This window comes from Phocoena phocoena, chromosome 2, assembly GCF_963924675.1.
Source record: "Phocoena phocoena chromosome 2, mPhoPho1.1, whole genome shotgun sequence".
Taxonomy (NCBI): domain Eukaryota; kingdom Metazoa; phylum Chordata; class Mammalia; order Artiodactyla; family Phocoenidae; genus Phocoena; species Phocoena phocoena.
Genome location: NC_089220.1, coordinates 76,957,748 through 76,976,425, shown reverse-complemented (window position 1 = coordinate 76,976,425; position 18,678 = coordinate 76,957,748). Strand labels below are relative to the sequence as shown.

The 18,678-nt window shown below is 39.6% G+C and overlaps 1 protein-coding gene across 1 annotated transcript in view; it reads left to right on the top strand.

Annotated features, from left to right (window-relative positions):
- Window positions 1–18,678, top strand: part of RYR3 (ryanodine receptor 3) — a 374,244-nt gene that overhangs the window by 193,080 nt on the left and 162,486 nt on the right. The window contains exons 37-38 of the mRNA XM_065871700.1: window positions 7,347–7,449; window positions 8,261–8,398. Of these exons, the coding sequence (XP_065727772.1) occupies window positions 7,347–7,449; window positions 8,261–8,398 (241 nt within the window). The remainder of the gene's footprint in view (window positions 1–7,346; window positions 7,450–8,260; window positions 8,399–18,678) is intronic.

Here is an 18,678-nt window from a genome sequence, read left to right as displayed (position 1 = left end):
TGCACCCAAGAGCCCATGCTCCACAACAAGAGAAGCCACTGCAATGAGAGGCCCACACACCGCAACGAAGAGTAGCCCCGGCTCACCGCAGCTAGAGAAAGCCTGCGCACAGCAATGAAGACCCAACATAGCCAAAATTAAATAAATAAAATTAATTAATTAAAAAGATTAGGACTGTTTTAGAAAAATGAAAAATAAAAGCAACAAAGATATGACATTTTTCACCCATTAAATTGGAAACTATTTGAAAATATGTTAACTCTCACTACCATAATGGAGATGGCAAAGTAATACACACTCTTGTATAAATTTGGTATTAATGTAAATTGTTGTGAGCTTTCTGGAGGGCAGTCTGGCAATTAATAACAAAAGCCATTAAAATGGCAGCTCCAGTTGGAATTACTGGGTGGTGCATGCCAACGTGACTATGCTGGTAGTGAGAGGTGCTTGGGTCATGCAGAGGCCTGTGGACTTTGCAACGGTCCCACAGAGACTTTGACGTAAGAAAAGACCATGCAGCTGGGAGGGTCTTGGTGCTCCGGCCGGGTGTCAGGCCTGAGCTGCCAAGGTGGGAGAGCTGAGTCCAGGACATTGGACGACCAGAGACCTACCAGCCCCATGTAATATTAATCAGCGAGAGCTCTCCCAAAGATCTCCATCTCAATGCTAAGACCCAGCTCCACCCAACGGGCAGCAAGCTTCAGTGCTGAATGCTCCATGAAAAACAACTAGCAAGACAGGAACACAACCCCACCCATTAGCAGAGAGGCTGCCTAAAGTTAGAGTAAGATCCCAGACACCCCAAAACACACCACCAGACGTGGCCCTGCCTACCAGAGGGACAAGACCCAGCCCCACCCACCAGAACACAGGCACCAGTCCCCCCTTGCCAGGAAGCCTACACAAACAACTAAACCAACCTCACCAGCTGGGGCAGACACCAGAAATAAGAGGAGATACAAACCTGCAGGCTGGGAAAAGGAGACCCCAAACACAGTAAGTTAAACAAAATGAGAAGACAGAGGAATATGCAGCAGGTGAAGGAGGAAGGTTTTTACCCACCAGACCAAACAAATGAAGAGGAAATAGACAGTCTACCTAAAAAAGAATTCAGAGTAATGATAGTAAAGATGATCCAAAATCTCAGAAATAGAATGAAGAAAATTCAAGAAACGTTTAACAAGGACCTAGAAGAACTAAAGCACAAACAAACGATGAATAACACAATAAGTGAAGTTAAAAATACTCTAGAAGGAATCAACGGCAGAATAACTGAGGCAAAAGAACAGATAAGTGACCTGGAAGATAGAATAGTGGAAATAACTGCTGCAGAGCAGAATAAAGATAAAAGAATGAAAAGAATTGAGGACAATCTCAGAGACCTCTGGGATAACATTAAATGTACCAATATTCTAATTCTAGGGGTCCCAGAAGAAGAAGAGAAAAATAAAGGGTCTGAGAAAATATTTGAAGAGATTACAGTTGATAACGTCCCTAACATGGGAAAGGAAATAGTCACCCAAGTCCAGGAAGCGCAGAGAGTCCCATACAGTATAAATCCAAGGAGAAACATGCCAGGACACATATTAATCAAACTATCAAAAACTAAATACAAAGAAAAAATACTAAAAGCAGCCAGGGAAAGCAACAAATAACAGACAAGAAAATCCCTATAAGGTTAACAGCTGAACTTTTAGCAGAAACTCTTCAAGCCAAAAGGGAGTGGCAGGACATATTTAAAGTGATGAAAGGAAAAAACCTACAACCAAGATTACTCTAACCAGCAAGGATCTCATTCCGATTTCATGGAGAAATTAAAACCTTTACAGCCAAGCAAAAGCTAAGAGAATTCAGCACCACCAAACCAGCTTTACAACAAATGCTAAAGGAACTTCTCTAGGCAGGAAACACAAGAGAAGGAAAAGACCTACAAAAACAAATAAAAAACAATTAAGAAAATGGTAATAGGAACATACATATTGATAATTACCTTAAATGTGAATGGTTTAAATGCACCAACCAAAACACACAGACTGGCTGAATGGATGCAAAAATAAGACCCGTATATATGCTGTCTACAGGAGACCCACTTCAGACCTAGAGACACATACAGCCTGAAAGTGAAGGGATGGAAAATGATATTCCATGCAAGTGGAAAACAAAAGAAAGCTGGAATAGCAATACTCATATCAGGTAAAATAGACATGAAAATAAAGACTTATAAGAGATAAGGAAGGACACTACATAATGATCAAGGGATGAATCCAAGAAGAAGATACAACAATTATAAATGCTTATGCACCCAACATAGGAGCACTTCAATACATAAGGCAAATGCTAACAACCATGAAAAGGGAGATCAACAGTAATACAATAATAGAAGGGGACTTTAACACCCCACTTACACCAATGGACAGAACATCCAAACAGGAAATAAATAAGAAAACACAAGTTTTAAATGACACAACAGACCAGATAGATTTAATTGATACTTATAGATCATTCTACTCAGAAGTGACAGAATACACTTTCTTCTCAAGTGCACATGGAACATTCTCCAGGATCATATCTTGGGTCACAGATCAAGCCTAGGTAAATTTAAGAAACTGAAATCATATCAAGTATCTTATCTGACCACAATGCTATGAGACTAGATGCCAATTACAGGAAAAGAACACTGTAAAAAATACAGACACATGGAGGCTAAACAATATGCTACTAAATAACCAAGAGATCACTGAAGAAATAAAAAACTACCTAGCAACAATGACAATGAAAACACAATGATCCAAAACCTATGGGGTGCAGCAAAAGCAGTTCTAAGAGGGAAGTTTATAGCAATATGATCCTACCTCAAGAAAGAAGAAAAATCTCAAATAAGCAACCTAAACTTACACCTAAAGCAATTAGAGAAAGAAGAAGAACAACAACAACAACAAAAAAAAAAACCAAAAATAGAAGAAGGAAAGAAATCATAAAGATCAGATCAAAAAGAAATGAAAAAGAAATGAAGGAAACAATAGCAAAGATCAAAAAAACTAAAAGCTGGTTCATTGAGAAGATAAACAAAATTGATAAACCATTAGCCAGACTCATCAAGAAAAAAAGGGAGAAGACTCAAATCAACAGAATTAGAAATGAAAAAGGAGAAGTGACACTGCAGAAATACAAAGGATCATGAGACATTACTACAAGCAACTATATGCCAATAAAATGGGTAACCGGGAAGAAATAGACAAATTCTTTGAAAAGTACAATCTTCCAAGACAGAACCAGGAAGAGATAGAAAATATGAACAGACCAATCACAAGCACTGAAATTGAAACTGTGATTAAAAATCTTCCAACTAACAAAAGCCAAGGACCAGGACCCTTCACAGGTTAATTCTATCAAACATTTAGAGAAGAGCTAACACCTATCCTTCTCAAACTCTTCCAAAATATAGCAGAGGGAGGAACACTCCCAAACTCATTCTATGAGGTCACCATCACCCTGATACCAAAACTAGACAAAGATGTCACAAAAAAAACTACAGGCCAATACACTGATGAACATAGATGCAAAAATCCTCAACAAAATACTAGCAAACAGAATCCAACAGCACATTAAAAGGATCATGCACCATGATCAAATGAGGTTTATCCCAGGAATACAAGGATTCTTCAGTATATGCAAATCAATCAATGTGATACACCATATTAACAAATGGAAGGATAAAAACCATATGATAATCTCAGTATATGCAGAAAAAGCTTTTGACAAAATTCAAAACGCATTTATGATAAAAACCCTCCAGAAAGTGGACATAGAGGGAACCTACCTCAACATAATAAAAGCCATATATGACAAACACAGCCAACAGCATTATCAATAGTGAAAAACTGAAAGCATTTCCTCTAAGATCAGGAACAAGACAAGGGTGCCCACTCTCACCACTGTTATTCAACATAGTTTTCAAAATTTTAGCCACGGCAGTCAGAGAAGAAAAAGAAATGGAAGGAATCCAAATTGGAAAAGAAGTAAAACTGTCACTGTTTGCAGATGACATGATACGATACATAGCGAATCCTAAAAATGCTACCAGAAAACTACTAGAGCTAATCAATGAATTTGTTAAAGTAGCAGGATACAAAATTAATGCACAGAAATCTCTTGCATTCCTATACACTAGCAATGAGAGAACAGAAAGAGAAATTAAGGAAACACTCCCATTTACCATTGCAACAAAAAGAATAAAATATCTACAAATAATCCTACCTGAGGAGACAAAAGACCTGTATTCAGAAAACTATAAGACACTGATGAAACAAATCTAAGATGATACAAACAGATGGAGACATATACCATGATCTTGGATTGGAAGAATCAACATTGAGAAAATCACTGTAGTACCCAAAGCAATCTACAGATTCAGTGCAATCCCTATCAAACTACCTATGGCATTTTTCACAGAACTAGAACAAAAAATATTACAATTTGTATAGAAACACAAAAGACCCCAAATAGCCAAAGCAATCTTGAGAACAAAAAACGGAGCTGGAGGAATCAGGCTCCCTGACTTCAGACTATACTACAAAGTTACGGTAATCAAGACAGTATGGTACTGACACAGAAGTAGAAATATAGATCAATGGAACAGGATAGAAAGCCCAAAGACAAAACCACACACATATGGTCACGTTATCTTTGACAAAGGAGGCAAGAATATACAATGGAGAAAAGACAGGCTCTTCAATCAGTGGTGCTTGGAAAACTGGACAGCTACATGTAAAAGAATGAAATTAGAACACTTCCTAACACCATACACAAAAATAAACTCAGAATGGATTAAAGACCTAAATGTAGGGCCAGACACTATAAAACTTAGAGGAAAACATAGGCAGAACACTCTTTGACATAAATCAGCAAGATCGTTTTTGACCCACCTCCTAGAGTAATGGAAATAAAATCAAAAATAAATGAATGGGACCTAATGAAACTTAAAAGCTTTTGCACAGTGAAGGAAACCATAAGCAAGACAAAAAGACAACCCTCAGAATGGGAGAAAGTATTTGCAAATGAAGCAACTGACAAAGGATTAATCTCCAAACTATACAAGCAGCTCAATATCAAAAAAACAACCCAGTCCAAAAATAGGTGGAAGACCTAAACAGACATTTCTCCAAAGAAGATATACCAATTGCCAACAAACACATGAAAGAATGCTCAGCATCACTAATCATTAGAGAAATGCAAATCAAAACTACAGTGAGGTATCACCTCACACCAGCCAGAATGGCCATCATCAAAAAATCTACAAATGATAAATGCTGGAGAGGGTGTGGAGAAAAGGGAACCCTCTTGCACTGTTAGTGGGAATGTAAATTGATACAGCCACTATGGAGAACAATATGGAGGTTCCTTAAAAAACTAAAAAAAGAACTACCATATGACCTAGCAATCCCACTCCTTGGCATATATCATGAGAAAGCCATAATTCTAAAGAGACATGTACCACAGTGTTCATTGTAGCACTATATACAATAGCCAGGACCTGGAAGCAAGTGCCCATCGACAGATGAATGGGTAAAGATGTGGCACATATATACACTGGGATATTACTCAGCCATAAAAAGAAATGAAATTGAGTTGTAGTGAGGTAGATGGACCTAGAGTCTGTCATACAGAGTGAAGTAAGTCAGAAAGAGAAAAACAAATACCGTATGCTAACACATATGTATGGTATCTGTAAAAGAAAAATGGTTCTGATGAACCTGGGGGCAGGACAGGAATAAAGACGCAGACGTAGAGAACGGACTTGAGGACACTGGTGGCAGGGGGACGGGGATGCTGGGACGAAGTGAGAGAGTGGCATGGACTAATATATACTACCAAATATAAAATAGATAGCTAATGGGAAGCAGCCACATAGCACAGGGAGATCAGCTTGGTGCTTTGTGACCACCTAGAGGGGTGGGATAGGGAGAGTTGGAGGGAGGCTCAAGAGGGAGGGGATATGGGGATATATGTATACATATAGCTGATTCACTTTGTTATTGAGCAGAAACTAACACAACATTGTAAGGTAATTACACTGCAATAAAGATGTTAAAAAAAAAATCATAAGGGAAAAAAAAGCCATTAGAATGTTCAAACCTTTTGGTCCAGGCATTTCGCTTCTCTGAGTTTATCCTAAGAAAATGATCAGAGAAATTCAAACCAACTTTATTTTACAAGGATAAAAAAATGAAAACAACTTAAATATTTCATAGCAGATCATTAATTTTACATGCATTTTATATAAACTGCTCTTCATCCTTATGATGAAATGTAATGCACCTGTTAAAGATCAGGTTAAGAAAAATTTTTAATTCTCGAGATAAATTAAGTGGAAAATTTGAGTTTCAAAAGAGTTGATTTAGAGTGTGATCTCAATCTGCATACATGAAGATATTAACTAAAAACAGTGGCTGTCTTTGAGTGGGGAGAGTGCAGTAAATTTTCTTCTTTAGGTAATCTCCAAGTTTTGTGTAATTAATAAATTACCTTTATAATCAGAAAAAAGTGAAAGCTACTTTTTTTTTTAGCATCTCATAGTTTATGGCTTTATTTCATTAGTGTAGTTTTTACATCTTTGTATTCTCATGACTCATCTCTCCAAAGATCATTTAAAATGCCCTGGATACATGACTTTTTTCTCAGAATCATGCATTCTTTCTTAAAGACAGGAATCAGAGCCATAGTCACCAAAATAATTAAAGGAGAGCAGAGACAGTATCTTAGTGATGCAAAGCAATATTGCTGGAATTTTTTGTTTTTCTTTTTTTATTTGTAGTGGGGTTTTTTTCCCAGTTATTGAGATCTGGTTAACGCATAACACTGTATAGTTTAAGGTATACAACATAATCATTTGATATATGTATATATTGTGAAATGATCACCACAGTAAGCTTAGTTAACATCTATCACCTCACATAGTTATGAATTTCTTTTTCTTATGATGAGAACTTTTAAGATCTACTCTCTTAGCAATTTTCAAGTACAGTATTTTTAACTACTGTCACTATGCTATACATTACATCCCCAGAACTTATTCATCTTATAACTGGAAGTTTGTACCCTTTTTTAAAATTCTTATGTTTTTTTTATTGAAGTATAGTTGATTTACAGTGTTTCAGATATGCAGCAGAGTGATTCAGTTATAGAAAGCTACTTTTAAATGTTGGCCATCTTTACCAAAAAAAAAATAATAATAATCGAGTTAAAAAAAATTTGCCGAGAAATATTAGGTGTCTGACTAAGATTGGATCTGAGTTCTTTGGACAGACATTGAGAACCAACTAGCCGTTCTTCTTTGTCCCTCAAAGATCAACATGCTTCTTAACTTTCAACTGGGGGAGAACTGCCCGTGCCCAGAAGAGATCCGGGAGGAGCTGTATGACTTCCACGAGGACCTTCTCATTCACTGCGGTGAGCTTCCGAGATAAAAGCTTTATGAAAGACAAGTCTGTTCATGATTCCTTCGTTAGAAGCTCAGGGGGAGTTGTGAAGTTAGTTTTCTATTTTAAACTACAATACTAATTGTCCAAGAAATGATTCTCTCCAAAACTATTTGGGTCAGAGAAGATACAGGACATCATCCTGGCATAATACATAACTGAAACTACTACCTAGAAGAAATTTTGCTGAGATCTAAGAGAGAACTGGGTCTCTAAAGAAGGAAAGAAAAGAACTGATCTTTATGTAAACCTCACCCATTTTACCTCAAGTTAGATAGTTGGGACTCTGCTCCCAGCTGAGCCAAGATTCTGATCCCCTTTGCTTTTTAGTTTCTGCGATGATATAAGTATGGCCATATCTGCCCTTAAGGATTCGAAACCAGCCATCCCTGCTTAGTTACATATCTGCTCGTTTTAAAGTGGCTCTCAGCAATTGTGCTGCTTGTACATGGGTGGATTGAGTACTATGTGGATAAGAGATGACTTTTTCATCTGAAGTAACTCATGGTTAACTCTTTCTTTGTGGACACTCTAGAGCCCATTTTGGGTATGGGTTAGAAAAAGTTAAGTCTTGGGATTGAAATTGCTTAGTGTTCTTGTATACAAGAAATCATCTTTTTAAACAACTTGCCAAAAGACATGATGTAAATACTTTTGGGAGGCTGCCTATAGTATCCTTAGAAAGTTCCAAAGGGTGGAAAGCAGTGTTTCTATGTTCTTTCCATCATCTGGTGGCTTCATGTACTGTTTGAGGTTATCACTCTGTTATGTGACTTGCTTAGGGGTTCCCCTGGAGGAAGAGGAAGCGGAAGAGGAGGACACCTCCTGGACTGGAAAATTCCGTGCCTTGGTGTATAAAATCAAAGGCTCTTCCAAGCCAGAGAAGGAGCGGCTGACAGAGGAGGAGGAGAGATGCCCTAGTAAGTTCCAGAGCCTTTCAGTCACACTGCCCCCAACCTGAAGCTCTTCTAAGACTTAATTAAGATCACGGACTTTCTAAGCAAATACTGTGGGATAGAGAAGGGATGCTTAGCTAGCTTCAAGGAAGCGTTCTGTTATGATTTGTAGAACTTATTGCTATGTGTTTGGGGCTATGCTTTTCTTCTGACTTAAGGAACTTCATTTGAGTCGTCTTTTAGGGATGGATTGCTTGATGGGTCTGCTCTTGTCTGTCTACTTTTAAATGCCTGTAAACAGATTTCTGTTCTTTCTTTTATGTGTTCATAATCTTCTTCTTCTAAACCACTGTTGTTTCTGTCACTTTTGTTTGTGGTTCCTTAGCGTTGAAAATTGCCCCAGCAAGGAAATAACATAATAATAAGGCAGAAGTAAAGGGAATAGGTTGTGGGGTTTGGGGCGGGGGGTTGGGTTTTGGCTATGATTTTCCTAATATAACATCCCAGAGGAATTGGACCTTCTGTTTTTCAGCATTCACGAACCTTGTTCAAATCATTTCTCTAATCCTTATAGTACAGATGACTCCTACCATTTCGACCCATGTTGAAACAAGATAATCCGTTCTGCAAGGCAGTTGACTGTCCATTGCCATTAACATTTCAAGAGGAAGATTGTCTGCATGTTATAATCAGTCTGCTCCATAGTACCAAATTCTGCAAATATTTCACTGTCTAAAGAAGAAGGAATTTCCCAGGTTTAATATAGTTGCCTTTTATCTTATTCCCTGTTCCTATCCATCTTAGAACATGCTTTCAAATTATAGACTAGAGCAATAGACTGTCAAGATGTGCTCAGTTTGTTTGAAAACACTGCTTTGGGGTTCATACATCTTATTGCCCTTTCTATTGACCTTCCATCTTTATCAGACTATCTCTGAAGGGAAAGAATCCTCCGCATTTATCAGCAGAAGTGTAGAAGCCTCTGGAAGAATGTCTGGGGTACTTGGCAGCAGTTGCACTGGCAACCCTTGGTTGGTCCTATTTGTCACCATGGCGTGGGGTGTGGGGGGGGTCTTTGGTGAGGACAGACCAGCATGATTCAAAGGCCCAAAAAAGTGAGTTTAGACGCCCTTTGTGGTATTGCCAAAGCAGAACTAAACATAGGCTGAGCTGACCCATATTCCCTGTGGAGAGTCAGTTTTGAAAGTGGTTGCTTCTTTCTAACACAATATGTCACAACCAGGGGGTCCTCCAAGGTGACCGCTTCATGTTAGGTAACTGGAGTCACTTAGATTAAGTCACCTAGCTCTGTGAAGTCTCCCTAACTCTAAGAATGGTGTCCAAGCTCTAAGGACTGCAATCTTTAGCATTGCTACCCCGGGCCTCAGGCAGAAAGATTATGTTCTGTCTGTCCTGGCAGGATGTGCAAACCTGAAAGGCTACCCCAGCATGAGACTCCATGGAGCGCCCCATGCTGCTTCCATTCCACAAGCAGAATTCTGAGAGGTTCAAGCTTTGTGTCATAAGTCTTCTTTCCTGCAGTCCCAGAAGTAGAAATAGAAGGTGGCCAAGCATGTCTGGTTGGCAGGATACGGGTTCCCTGCCAGATGTTCCAGGGACATAAAGCTCCTCACTCAGGGCTGACATTTTTTTCTTACATCTTTATTGGAGTATAATTGCTTTACAGTGGTGAGTTAGTTTCTGCTTTATAACAAAGTGAACCAGTTATACATATACATATGTTCCCATATCTCTTCCCTCTTGCATCTCGCTCCCTCCCACCGTCCCTCCAGGCGGTCACAAAGCACGGAGCTGATCTCCCTGTGCTATGCGGCTGCTTCCCACTAGCTATCTACCTTACGTTTGGTAGTGTATATATGTCCATGCCTCTCTCTCGCTTTGTCACAGCTCAACCTTCCCCCTCCCCATATCCTCAAGACCATTCTCTAGTAGGTCTGTGTCTTTATTCCTGTCTTACCCCTAGGTGCTTCATGACATTTTTTTCTTCTTAGATTCCATATGTATGTGTTAGCATACGGTATTTGTCTTTCTCTTCCTTACTTCACTCTGTATGACAGACTCTAGGTCTATCCACCTCATTACAGATAGCTCAATGTCATTTCTTTTTATGGCTGAGTAATATTCCACTGTATATATGTGCCACATCTTCTTTATCCATTCATCCGATGATGGAAACATAGGTTGTTTCCATCTCTGGGCTATGGTAAATAGAGCTGCAATGAACATTTTGGTACATGACTCTTTTTGAATTATGGTTTTCTCAGGGTATATGCCCAGTAGTGGGATTGCAGGGTCATATGGTAGTTCTATTTGTAGTTTTTTAAGGAACCTCCATAATGTTCTCCACAGTGGCTGTATCAATTTACGTTCCCACCAACAGTGCAAGAGGGTTCCCTTTTCTCCACACCCTCTCCAGCATTTATTGTTTCTAGATTTTTTGATGATGGCCATTCTGACTTGTGTGAGATGATATCTCATTGTAGTTTTGATTTGCATTTCTCTAATGATTAATGATGTTGAGCATTCTTTCATGTGTTTCTTGGCAGTCTGTATATCTTCTTTGGAGAAATGTCTGTTTAGGTCTTCTGCCCATTTTTGGATTGGGTTGTTTGTTTTTTTGTTATTGAGCTGCATGAGCTGCTTATAAATTTTGGAGATTAATCCTTTGTCAGTTGCTTCATTTGCAAATATTTTCTCCCATTGTGAGGGTTGTCTTTGGGCCTTATTTATGGTTTCCTTTGCTGTGCAAAAGCTTTTAAGTTTCATTAGGTCCCATTTGTTTATTTTTGTTTTTATTTCCATTTCTCTAGGAGGTGGGTCAAAAAGGATCTTGCTGTGATTTATGTCATAGAGTGTTCTGCCTATGTTTTCCTCTAAGAGTTTGGTAGTTTCTGGCCTTACATTTAGTTCTCTAATCCGTTTTGAGTTTATTTTTGTGTATGGTGTTAGGGAGTGATCTAATCTCATACTTTTACATGTACTTGTCCGTTTTCCCAGCACCACTTATTGAAGAGGATTGTCCTTTCTCCACTGTACATTCCTGCCTCCTTTATCAAAGAGAAGGTGACCATATGTGTGTGGATTTATCTCTGGGCTGTCTATCCTGTTCCATTGATCTATCTTTCTGTTTTTGTGCCAGTACCATACTGTCTTGATTACTGTAGCTTTGTAGTATAGTCTGAAGTCAGGGAGCCTGATTCCTCCAGCTCCGTTTTTTGTTCTCAAGATTGCTTTGGCTATTCGGGGTCTTTTGTGTCTCCATACAAATTGTGAAATTTTTTGTTCTAGTTCTGTGAAAAATGCCAGTGGTAGTTTGATAGAGATTGCATTGAATCTGTAGATTGCTTTGGGTAGTAGAGTCATTTTCACAATGTTGATTCTTCCAATCCAGGAACATGGTATATCTCTCCATCTATTTGTATCATCTTTAATTTCTTTCATCAGTGTCTTATAATTTTCGGCATACAGGTCTTTTGTCTCCTTAGGTAGGTTTATTCCTAGATATTTTATTCTTTTTGTTGCAGTGGTAAATGGGAGTGTTTTCTTGATTTCACTTTCAGATGTTTCATCATTAGTGTATAGGAATGCCAGAGATTTCTGTGCATTAATTTTGTATCCTGCTACTTTACCAAATTCATTGATTAGCTCTAGTAGTTTTCTGGTAGCATCTTTAGGATTCTCTGTGTGTAGTATCATGTCATCTGCAAACAGTGACAGCTTTACTTCTTCTTTTCCGATTTGAATTCCTTTTATTTCCTTTTCTTCTCAGATTGCTGTGGCTAAAACTTCCAAAACTATGTTGAATAAGAGTGGTTAGAGTGGGCAACCTTGTCTTGTTCCTGATCTTAGTTGAAATGCTTTCAGTTTTTCACCATTGAGGATGATGTTGGCTGTGGGTTTGTCATATATGGCCTTTATTATGTTGAGGAACGTTCCCTCTATGCCTACTTTCTCAAGGGTTTTTATCATAAATCGGTGTTGAATTTTGTCAAAAGCTTTCTCTGCATCTATTGAGATGATCATATGGTTTTTCTCCTTCAATTTGTTAATATGGTTTATCACGTTGATTGATGTGTGTATATTGAAGAATCCTTGCATTCCTGGAATAAACCCCGCTTGATCCTTTTAATGTGCTGTTGGATTCTGTTTGCTAGTATTTTGTTGAGGATTTTTGCATCTCTGTTCATCAGTGATATTGGCCTGTAGTTTTCTTTCTTTGTGACATCCTTGTCTGGTTTTGGTATCAGGGTGATGGTGGCCTCGTAGAATGAGTTTGGGAGTGTTCCTCCCTCTGCTATATTTTGGAAGAGTTTGAGAAGGGTAGATGTTAGCTCTTCTCTAAATGTTTGATAGAATTCGCCTGGGAAGCCATCTGGTCCTGGGCTTTTGTTAGTTGGAAGATTTTTAATCACAGTTTCAGTTTCAGTGCTTGTGATTGGTCTGTTCATATTTTCTATTTCTTCCTGATTCAGTCTTGGCAGGTTGTGCATTTCTAAGAATTTGTCCATTTCTTCCAGGTTGTCCATTTTATTGGCATAGTGTTGCTTGTAGTAATCTCTCATGATCTTTTGTATTTCTGCAGTGTCACTTGTTACTTCTCCTTTTTCATTTCTAATTCTATTGATTTGAGTCTTCTCCCTTTTTTTCTTGATGAGTCTGGCTAATGGTTTATCAATTTTGTTTATCTTCTCAAAGAACCAGCTTTTAGTTTTATTGACCTTTGCTATCGTTTCCTTCATTTCTTTTTCATTTATTTCTGATCTGATTTTTATGACTTCTTTCCTTCTAACTTTGGGGTTCTTTTGTTCTTTCTCTGCTTTAGGTGCAACGGTAGGTTGTTTATTTGAGATGTTTCCTGTTTCTTAAGGTAGGATTGTATTGCTATAAACTTCCCTCTTAGAACTGCTTTTGCTGCATCCCAGAGATTTTGGGTTGTTGTGTCTCCATTGTCATTTGTTTCTTGGTATTTTTTTATTTCCTCTTTGATTTCTTCAGTCATCACTTCGTTATTAAGTAGTGTATTGTTTAGCCTCCATGTGTTTGTGTTTTTTACAGATCTTTCCCTGTAATTGATATCTAGTCTCATAGAGTTGTGGTCGGAAAAGATACTTGATACAATTTCAGTTTTCTTAAATTTACCAAGGCTTGATTTGTGACCCAAGGTATGATCTATCCTGGAGAATGTTCCATGAGCACTTGAGAAAAATGTGTATTCTGTTGTTTTGGGAGGGAATGTCCTATAAATATCAATTAAGTTCATCTTGTTTAATGTATCATTTAAAGCTTGTGTTTCCTTATTTATTTTCATTTTGGATGATCTGTCCATTGGTGAAAGTGGGGTGTTAAAGTCCCCTACTATGAATGTGTTACTGTCGATTTCTCCTTTTATGGCTGTTAGTATTTGCCTTATGTATTGAGGTGCTCCTATGTTGGGTGCATAAATATTTACAATTGTTATATCTTCTTCTTGGATCGATCCCTTGATCATTATGTAGTGTCTTTCTTTGTCTCTTATAATAGTCTTTATTTTAAAGTCTATTTTGTCTGATATGAGAATTGCTACTCCAGCTTTCTTTTGGTTTCCATTTGCATGGAATATCTTTTTCCATCCCCTCACTTTCAGTCTGTATGTGTCTCTAGATCTGAAGTGGGTCTCTTGTAGACAGCAAATATATGGGTATTGTTTTTGTATCCATTCAGCCAATCTCTGTCTTTTGGTGGGAGCATTTAGTCCATTTACGTTTAAGGTAATTATCGATATGTATGTTCCTATTCCCATTTTCTTAATTGTTTTGAGTTCATTATTGTAGGTCTTTTCCTTCTCTTGTGTTTCTTGCCTAGAGAAGTTCCTTTAGCAGTTGTTGTAAAGCTGGTTTGGTGTTGCTGAACTCTCTCAGCTTTTGCTTGTCTGTAAAGGTTTTAATTTCTCCATCAAATCTGAATGAGATCCTTGCTGGGTAGAATAATCTTGGTTGCAGGTTTTTCTCCTTCATCACTTTAAATATGTCCTGCCAGTCCCTTCTGGCTTGCAGAGTTTCTGCTGAAAGATCAGCTGTTAACCTTATGGGGATTCCCTTGTGTGTTATTTTTCCCTTGCTGCTTTTAATATGTTTTCTTTGTATTTAATTTTTGACAGTTTGATTAACATGTGCCTTGGCGTGTTTCTCCTTGGATTTATCCTGTATGGGACTCTCTGTGCTTCCTGGACTTGATTAACTATTTCCTTTCCCATATTAGGGAAGTTTTCAACTATAATCTCTTCAAATATTTTCTCAGACCCTTTGTTTTTCTCTTCTTCTTCTGGGACCCCTATAATTTGAATGATGTTGCATTTAATGTTGTCCCAGAGGTCTCTGAGACTATCCTCAATTCTTTTCATTCTTTTTTCTTTATTCTGCTCTGTGGTAGTTACTTCCACTATTTTATCTTCCAGGTCACTTATCTGTTCTTCTGCCTCAGTTATTCTGCTCTTGATTCCTTATAGAGAAGTTTTAATTTCATTTATTGTGTTGTTCATCATTGTTTGTTTGCTCTGTAGTTCTTCTAGGTCCTTGTTACATGTTTCTTGTATTTTCTCCATTCTATCTCCAAGATTTTGGATCATCTTTACTATCATTACTCTGAATTCTTTGTCAGGTAGACTGCCTATTTCCTCTTCATTTGTTAGGTCTGGTGGGTTTTTATCTTGCTCCTTCATCTGCTGTGTGTTTTTCTGTCTTCTCATTTTGCTTATCTTACTGTGTTTGGGGTCTCCTTTTTGCAGGCTGCAGGTTCGTAGTTCCCGTTGTTTTTGGAGTCTGTCCCCAGTGGCTAAAGTTGGTTCAGTGGGTTGTGTAGGCTTCCTGGTGGAGGGGACTAGTGCCTGTGTTCTGGTGGATGAGGCTGGATCTTGTCTTTCTGGTGGGCAGGTCCATGTCTGGTGGTGTGTTTTGGGGTGTCTGTGGACTTATTATGATTTTAGGCAGCCAGTCTGCTAATGGGTGGGGTTGTGTTCCTGTCTTGCTAGTCGTTTAGCATAGGATGTCCAGCATTGTAGCTTTCTGGTCGTTGAGTGAAGCTGGGTGCTGGTGTTGAGATGGAGATGTCTGGGAGATTTTCACCATTTGATATTATGTGGAGCTGGGAGGTCTCTTGTGGACCAGTGTCCTGAAGTTGGCTCTCCCACCTCAGAGGCACAGCACTGACTCCTGGCTGCAGCACCAAGAGCCTTTCATCCACACGGCTCAGAATAAAAGGGAGAAAAAGTAGAAAGAAAGAATTAGTAGAAGTAGAAAGAAAGAAAGGAGGGAGGGAGGGAGGAAGGAAGGAGGGAATGAAGGAAAAAAAGAAATAAAGAAGATAAAGTAAAATAAAATAAAGTAAGATAAAATATAATAAAGTTATTAAAATTAAAAAATAATTAAGAAAAAAAAGATTTAAAAAAAAATGGACGGATGGAGCCCTAGGACAAATGGTGGAAGCAAAGCTATACAGTCAAAATCTCAATCAGAAACATACACATACACGCTCACAAAAAGAGGAAAAAGGGAAAAAATCATAAATCTTGCTCTCAAAGTCCACCTCCTCAATTTGGGATGATTCATTGTCTAAAGGAGGGAAGGAAAGAAAGAATGAAAGAAGATAAAGTAAAATAAAATAAAGTTATTAAAATAAAAAATAATTATTAAAACAAACAAAAAGAACGGACGGATAGAACCCTAGGACAAATGGTGGAAGTAAAGCTATACAGACAAAATCGCACACAGAAGCATACACATACACACTCACAAAAAGAGGAAAAGGGGGGAAAAAATCATAAATCTTGCTCTCAAAGTCCACCTCCTCAATTTGGGATGATTCGTTGTCTATTCACGTATTCCACAGATGCAGGGTACATCAAGTTGATTGTGGAGCTTTAATCCGCTGCTTCTGAGGCTGCAGGGAGAGATTTCCCTTTGTCTTCTTTGTTCTCACAGCTCCCAGGTGCTCAGCTTTGGATGTGGCCCCGCCTCTGCGTGTAGGTAGCTGGAGGTCGTCTGTTCTTCGCTCAGACAGGACAGGGTTAAAAGGAGCAGCTGATTGGGGGCTCTGGCTCACTCAGGCCGGGGGCGGGGGGTGGGGGGGGCACGGAGTGCGGGGCGGGCCTGCGGCGGCAGAGGCCGGCGTGACAGCGTGACGTTGCACCAGCCTGAGGCGCGCCCGTGCGTTCTTCCCGGGGAGTTGTCCCTGGATCCCGGGACCCTGGCAGTGGCGGGCTGCAGAGGCTCCCCGGAAGAGGGGTGTGGATAGTGACCTGTGCTCTTATACAGGCTTCTTGGTGGCGGCAGCAGCAGCCTTAGCGTCTCATGCCCGTGTCTGGGGTCTGCGCTTTTAGCCGTGGCTCGCGCCCGTCTGTGGAGCTCCTTTAAGCAGCGCTCTTAATCCCCTCTCCTCGCGCACCAGGAAACAAAGAGGGAAGAAAAAGTCTCTTGCCTCTTCGGCAGGTCCAGACTTTTCCCCGGACTCCCTCCCGGCTATCCGTGGCGCAGTAACCCCCTGCAGGCTGTGTTCACGCAGCCAACCCCAGTCCTCTGCCGGCGCTCCGACCGAAGCCCGAGCCTCAGCTCCCAGCCCCGCCCGGCCCGGCTGGTGAGCCGACAAGCCTCTCCAGCTGGTGAGTGCTGGTTGGCACCGATCCTCTGTGCGGGAATCTCTCTTTGTCCTCCGCATCCCTGTTGCTGTGCTCTCCTCCGCAGCTCCGAAGCTTTCCCCCTCCGCCACCCGCAGTCTCCACCCGTGAAGGGGCTTCCTAGTGTGTGGGAACCTTTCCTCCTTCACGGCTCCCTCCCACTGGTGCAGGTCCCGTCCCTATCCTTTTGTCTCTGTTTATTCTTTTTTCTTTTGCCCTACCCAGGTACGTGGGGGCGTTTCTTGACTTTTGGGAGGTCTGAGGTCTTCTGCTAGCCTTCAGTAGGTGTTCTGTAGGAGTTGTTCCACATGTAGATGTATTTCTGGTGTATCTGTGGGGAGGAAGTTGATCTCCGCTCCTTACTCTTCCGCCATCTTCCCGGAAGCCCCAGGGCTGACATTTTAAGAGAAAATCTTGGGGATGGTTTAAGTGCCATACCCCCCAAAATTGTTTTTCACTTGATTGAATGGAACTGATGTTTCTGAATGCATAGCCAGTTGCCATAAAGGTTTCTAATCCTTTAAAATATTGGTAACTTTGCTCATGTTATTGCTTATGATTTCTTACCCTTGCATTTGATAAAATATTAAAAGTTTAGATAATGAGAATTGCATGCTATAGTGAACTGACAGTTTACCAAATAGTTCATATATATTAGTTTACTGCTGTTAGTTTTTTTTCACTCCTCCATCGTGTAGGTGATGAACATAGGACTCGGAAGAGTTAAGGGATACTTGTTCATTCACTAATTGTTTCCACCCTTACCTAGTTCCAGAAGAATTTCCAGATCTAGAATGTCAACAAGATGAGTAAAGCTGTAACTTGACTGAGGTCTTCTGACTCTGATTCCATGCTGTTTCCATTGTCCCATGATACAACATTTGCCAAAGAATTTTTCAGCATATGTATCCATGAGCCCTCAACCCACATATTATACATATTATCAATACATACAGAATGGCTTCTTAAAACCTTCATCTTTTTATCTTGCTTACTGCATCTGTGAGGTAACTTGCTCCTGTGAATCATTGTTATGCATAAGAATCTGAACCCAACAGAAGTCAAAATTTTAACATCAAAAAGTTAACCCAGCCAAAGATCTGGACTCAGGGTTTTCAGGGCAGGTGGTGCAATTTCTCCTCTACGAGCAGTTGGTGTTGGCCAGGTAAACTGCAGGGGACCTCAGCTTTTAGGAAAGAGGAAGCAAGTGTTCTGAAACCCATAAGAATCCTGCTAACTGGTTCGGTGTTACAGGGATTTGGCCAAACTAATTCCAAGTCATATTGTGCTGGAAGTTGTTACAATCTGATCAAAAGATTATATGATAGTGAAGAGGTTAAAAAAAAAAAAAACCCTCTAATAGTAGCAGCCCACCATACTAAGTCACATTTCTTTTTTAATATCCCAGTCCATCACATTCCCTAGAAAATCTTTTGCCTATTCGTTGGAGGCCAGTGCTTCTTGCACACTACAATTTAAGTAGGGTTTCCTTGAATATAAATCTGTAGCCCCTGAGTTATCCCTCCAGAAGAGGCCAACCAGCTCTTTCTGCTAAATTCTAAATTTAACAAAATAAAAATCACCTGTCACTTCACAGCTCAAAGTTGGTGCCTTCCTGACCTCTGTCATTCTCTGA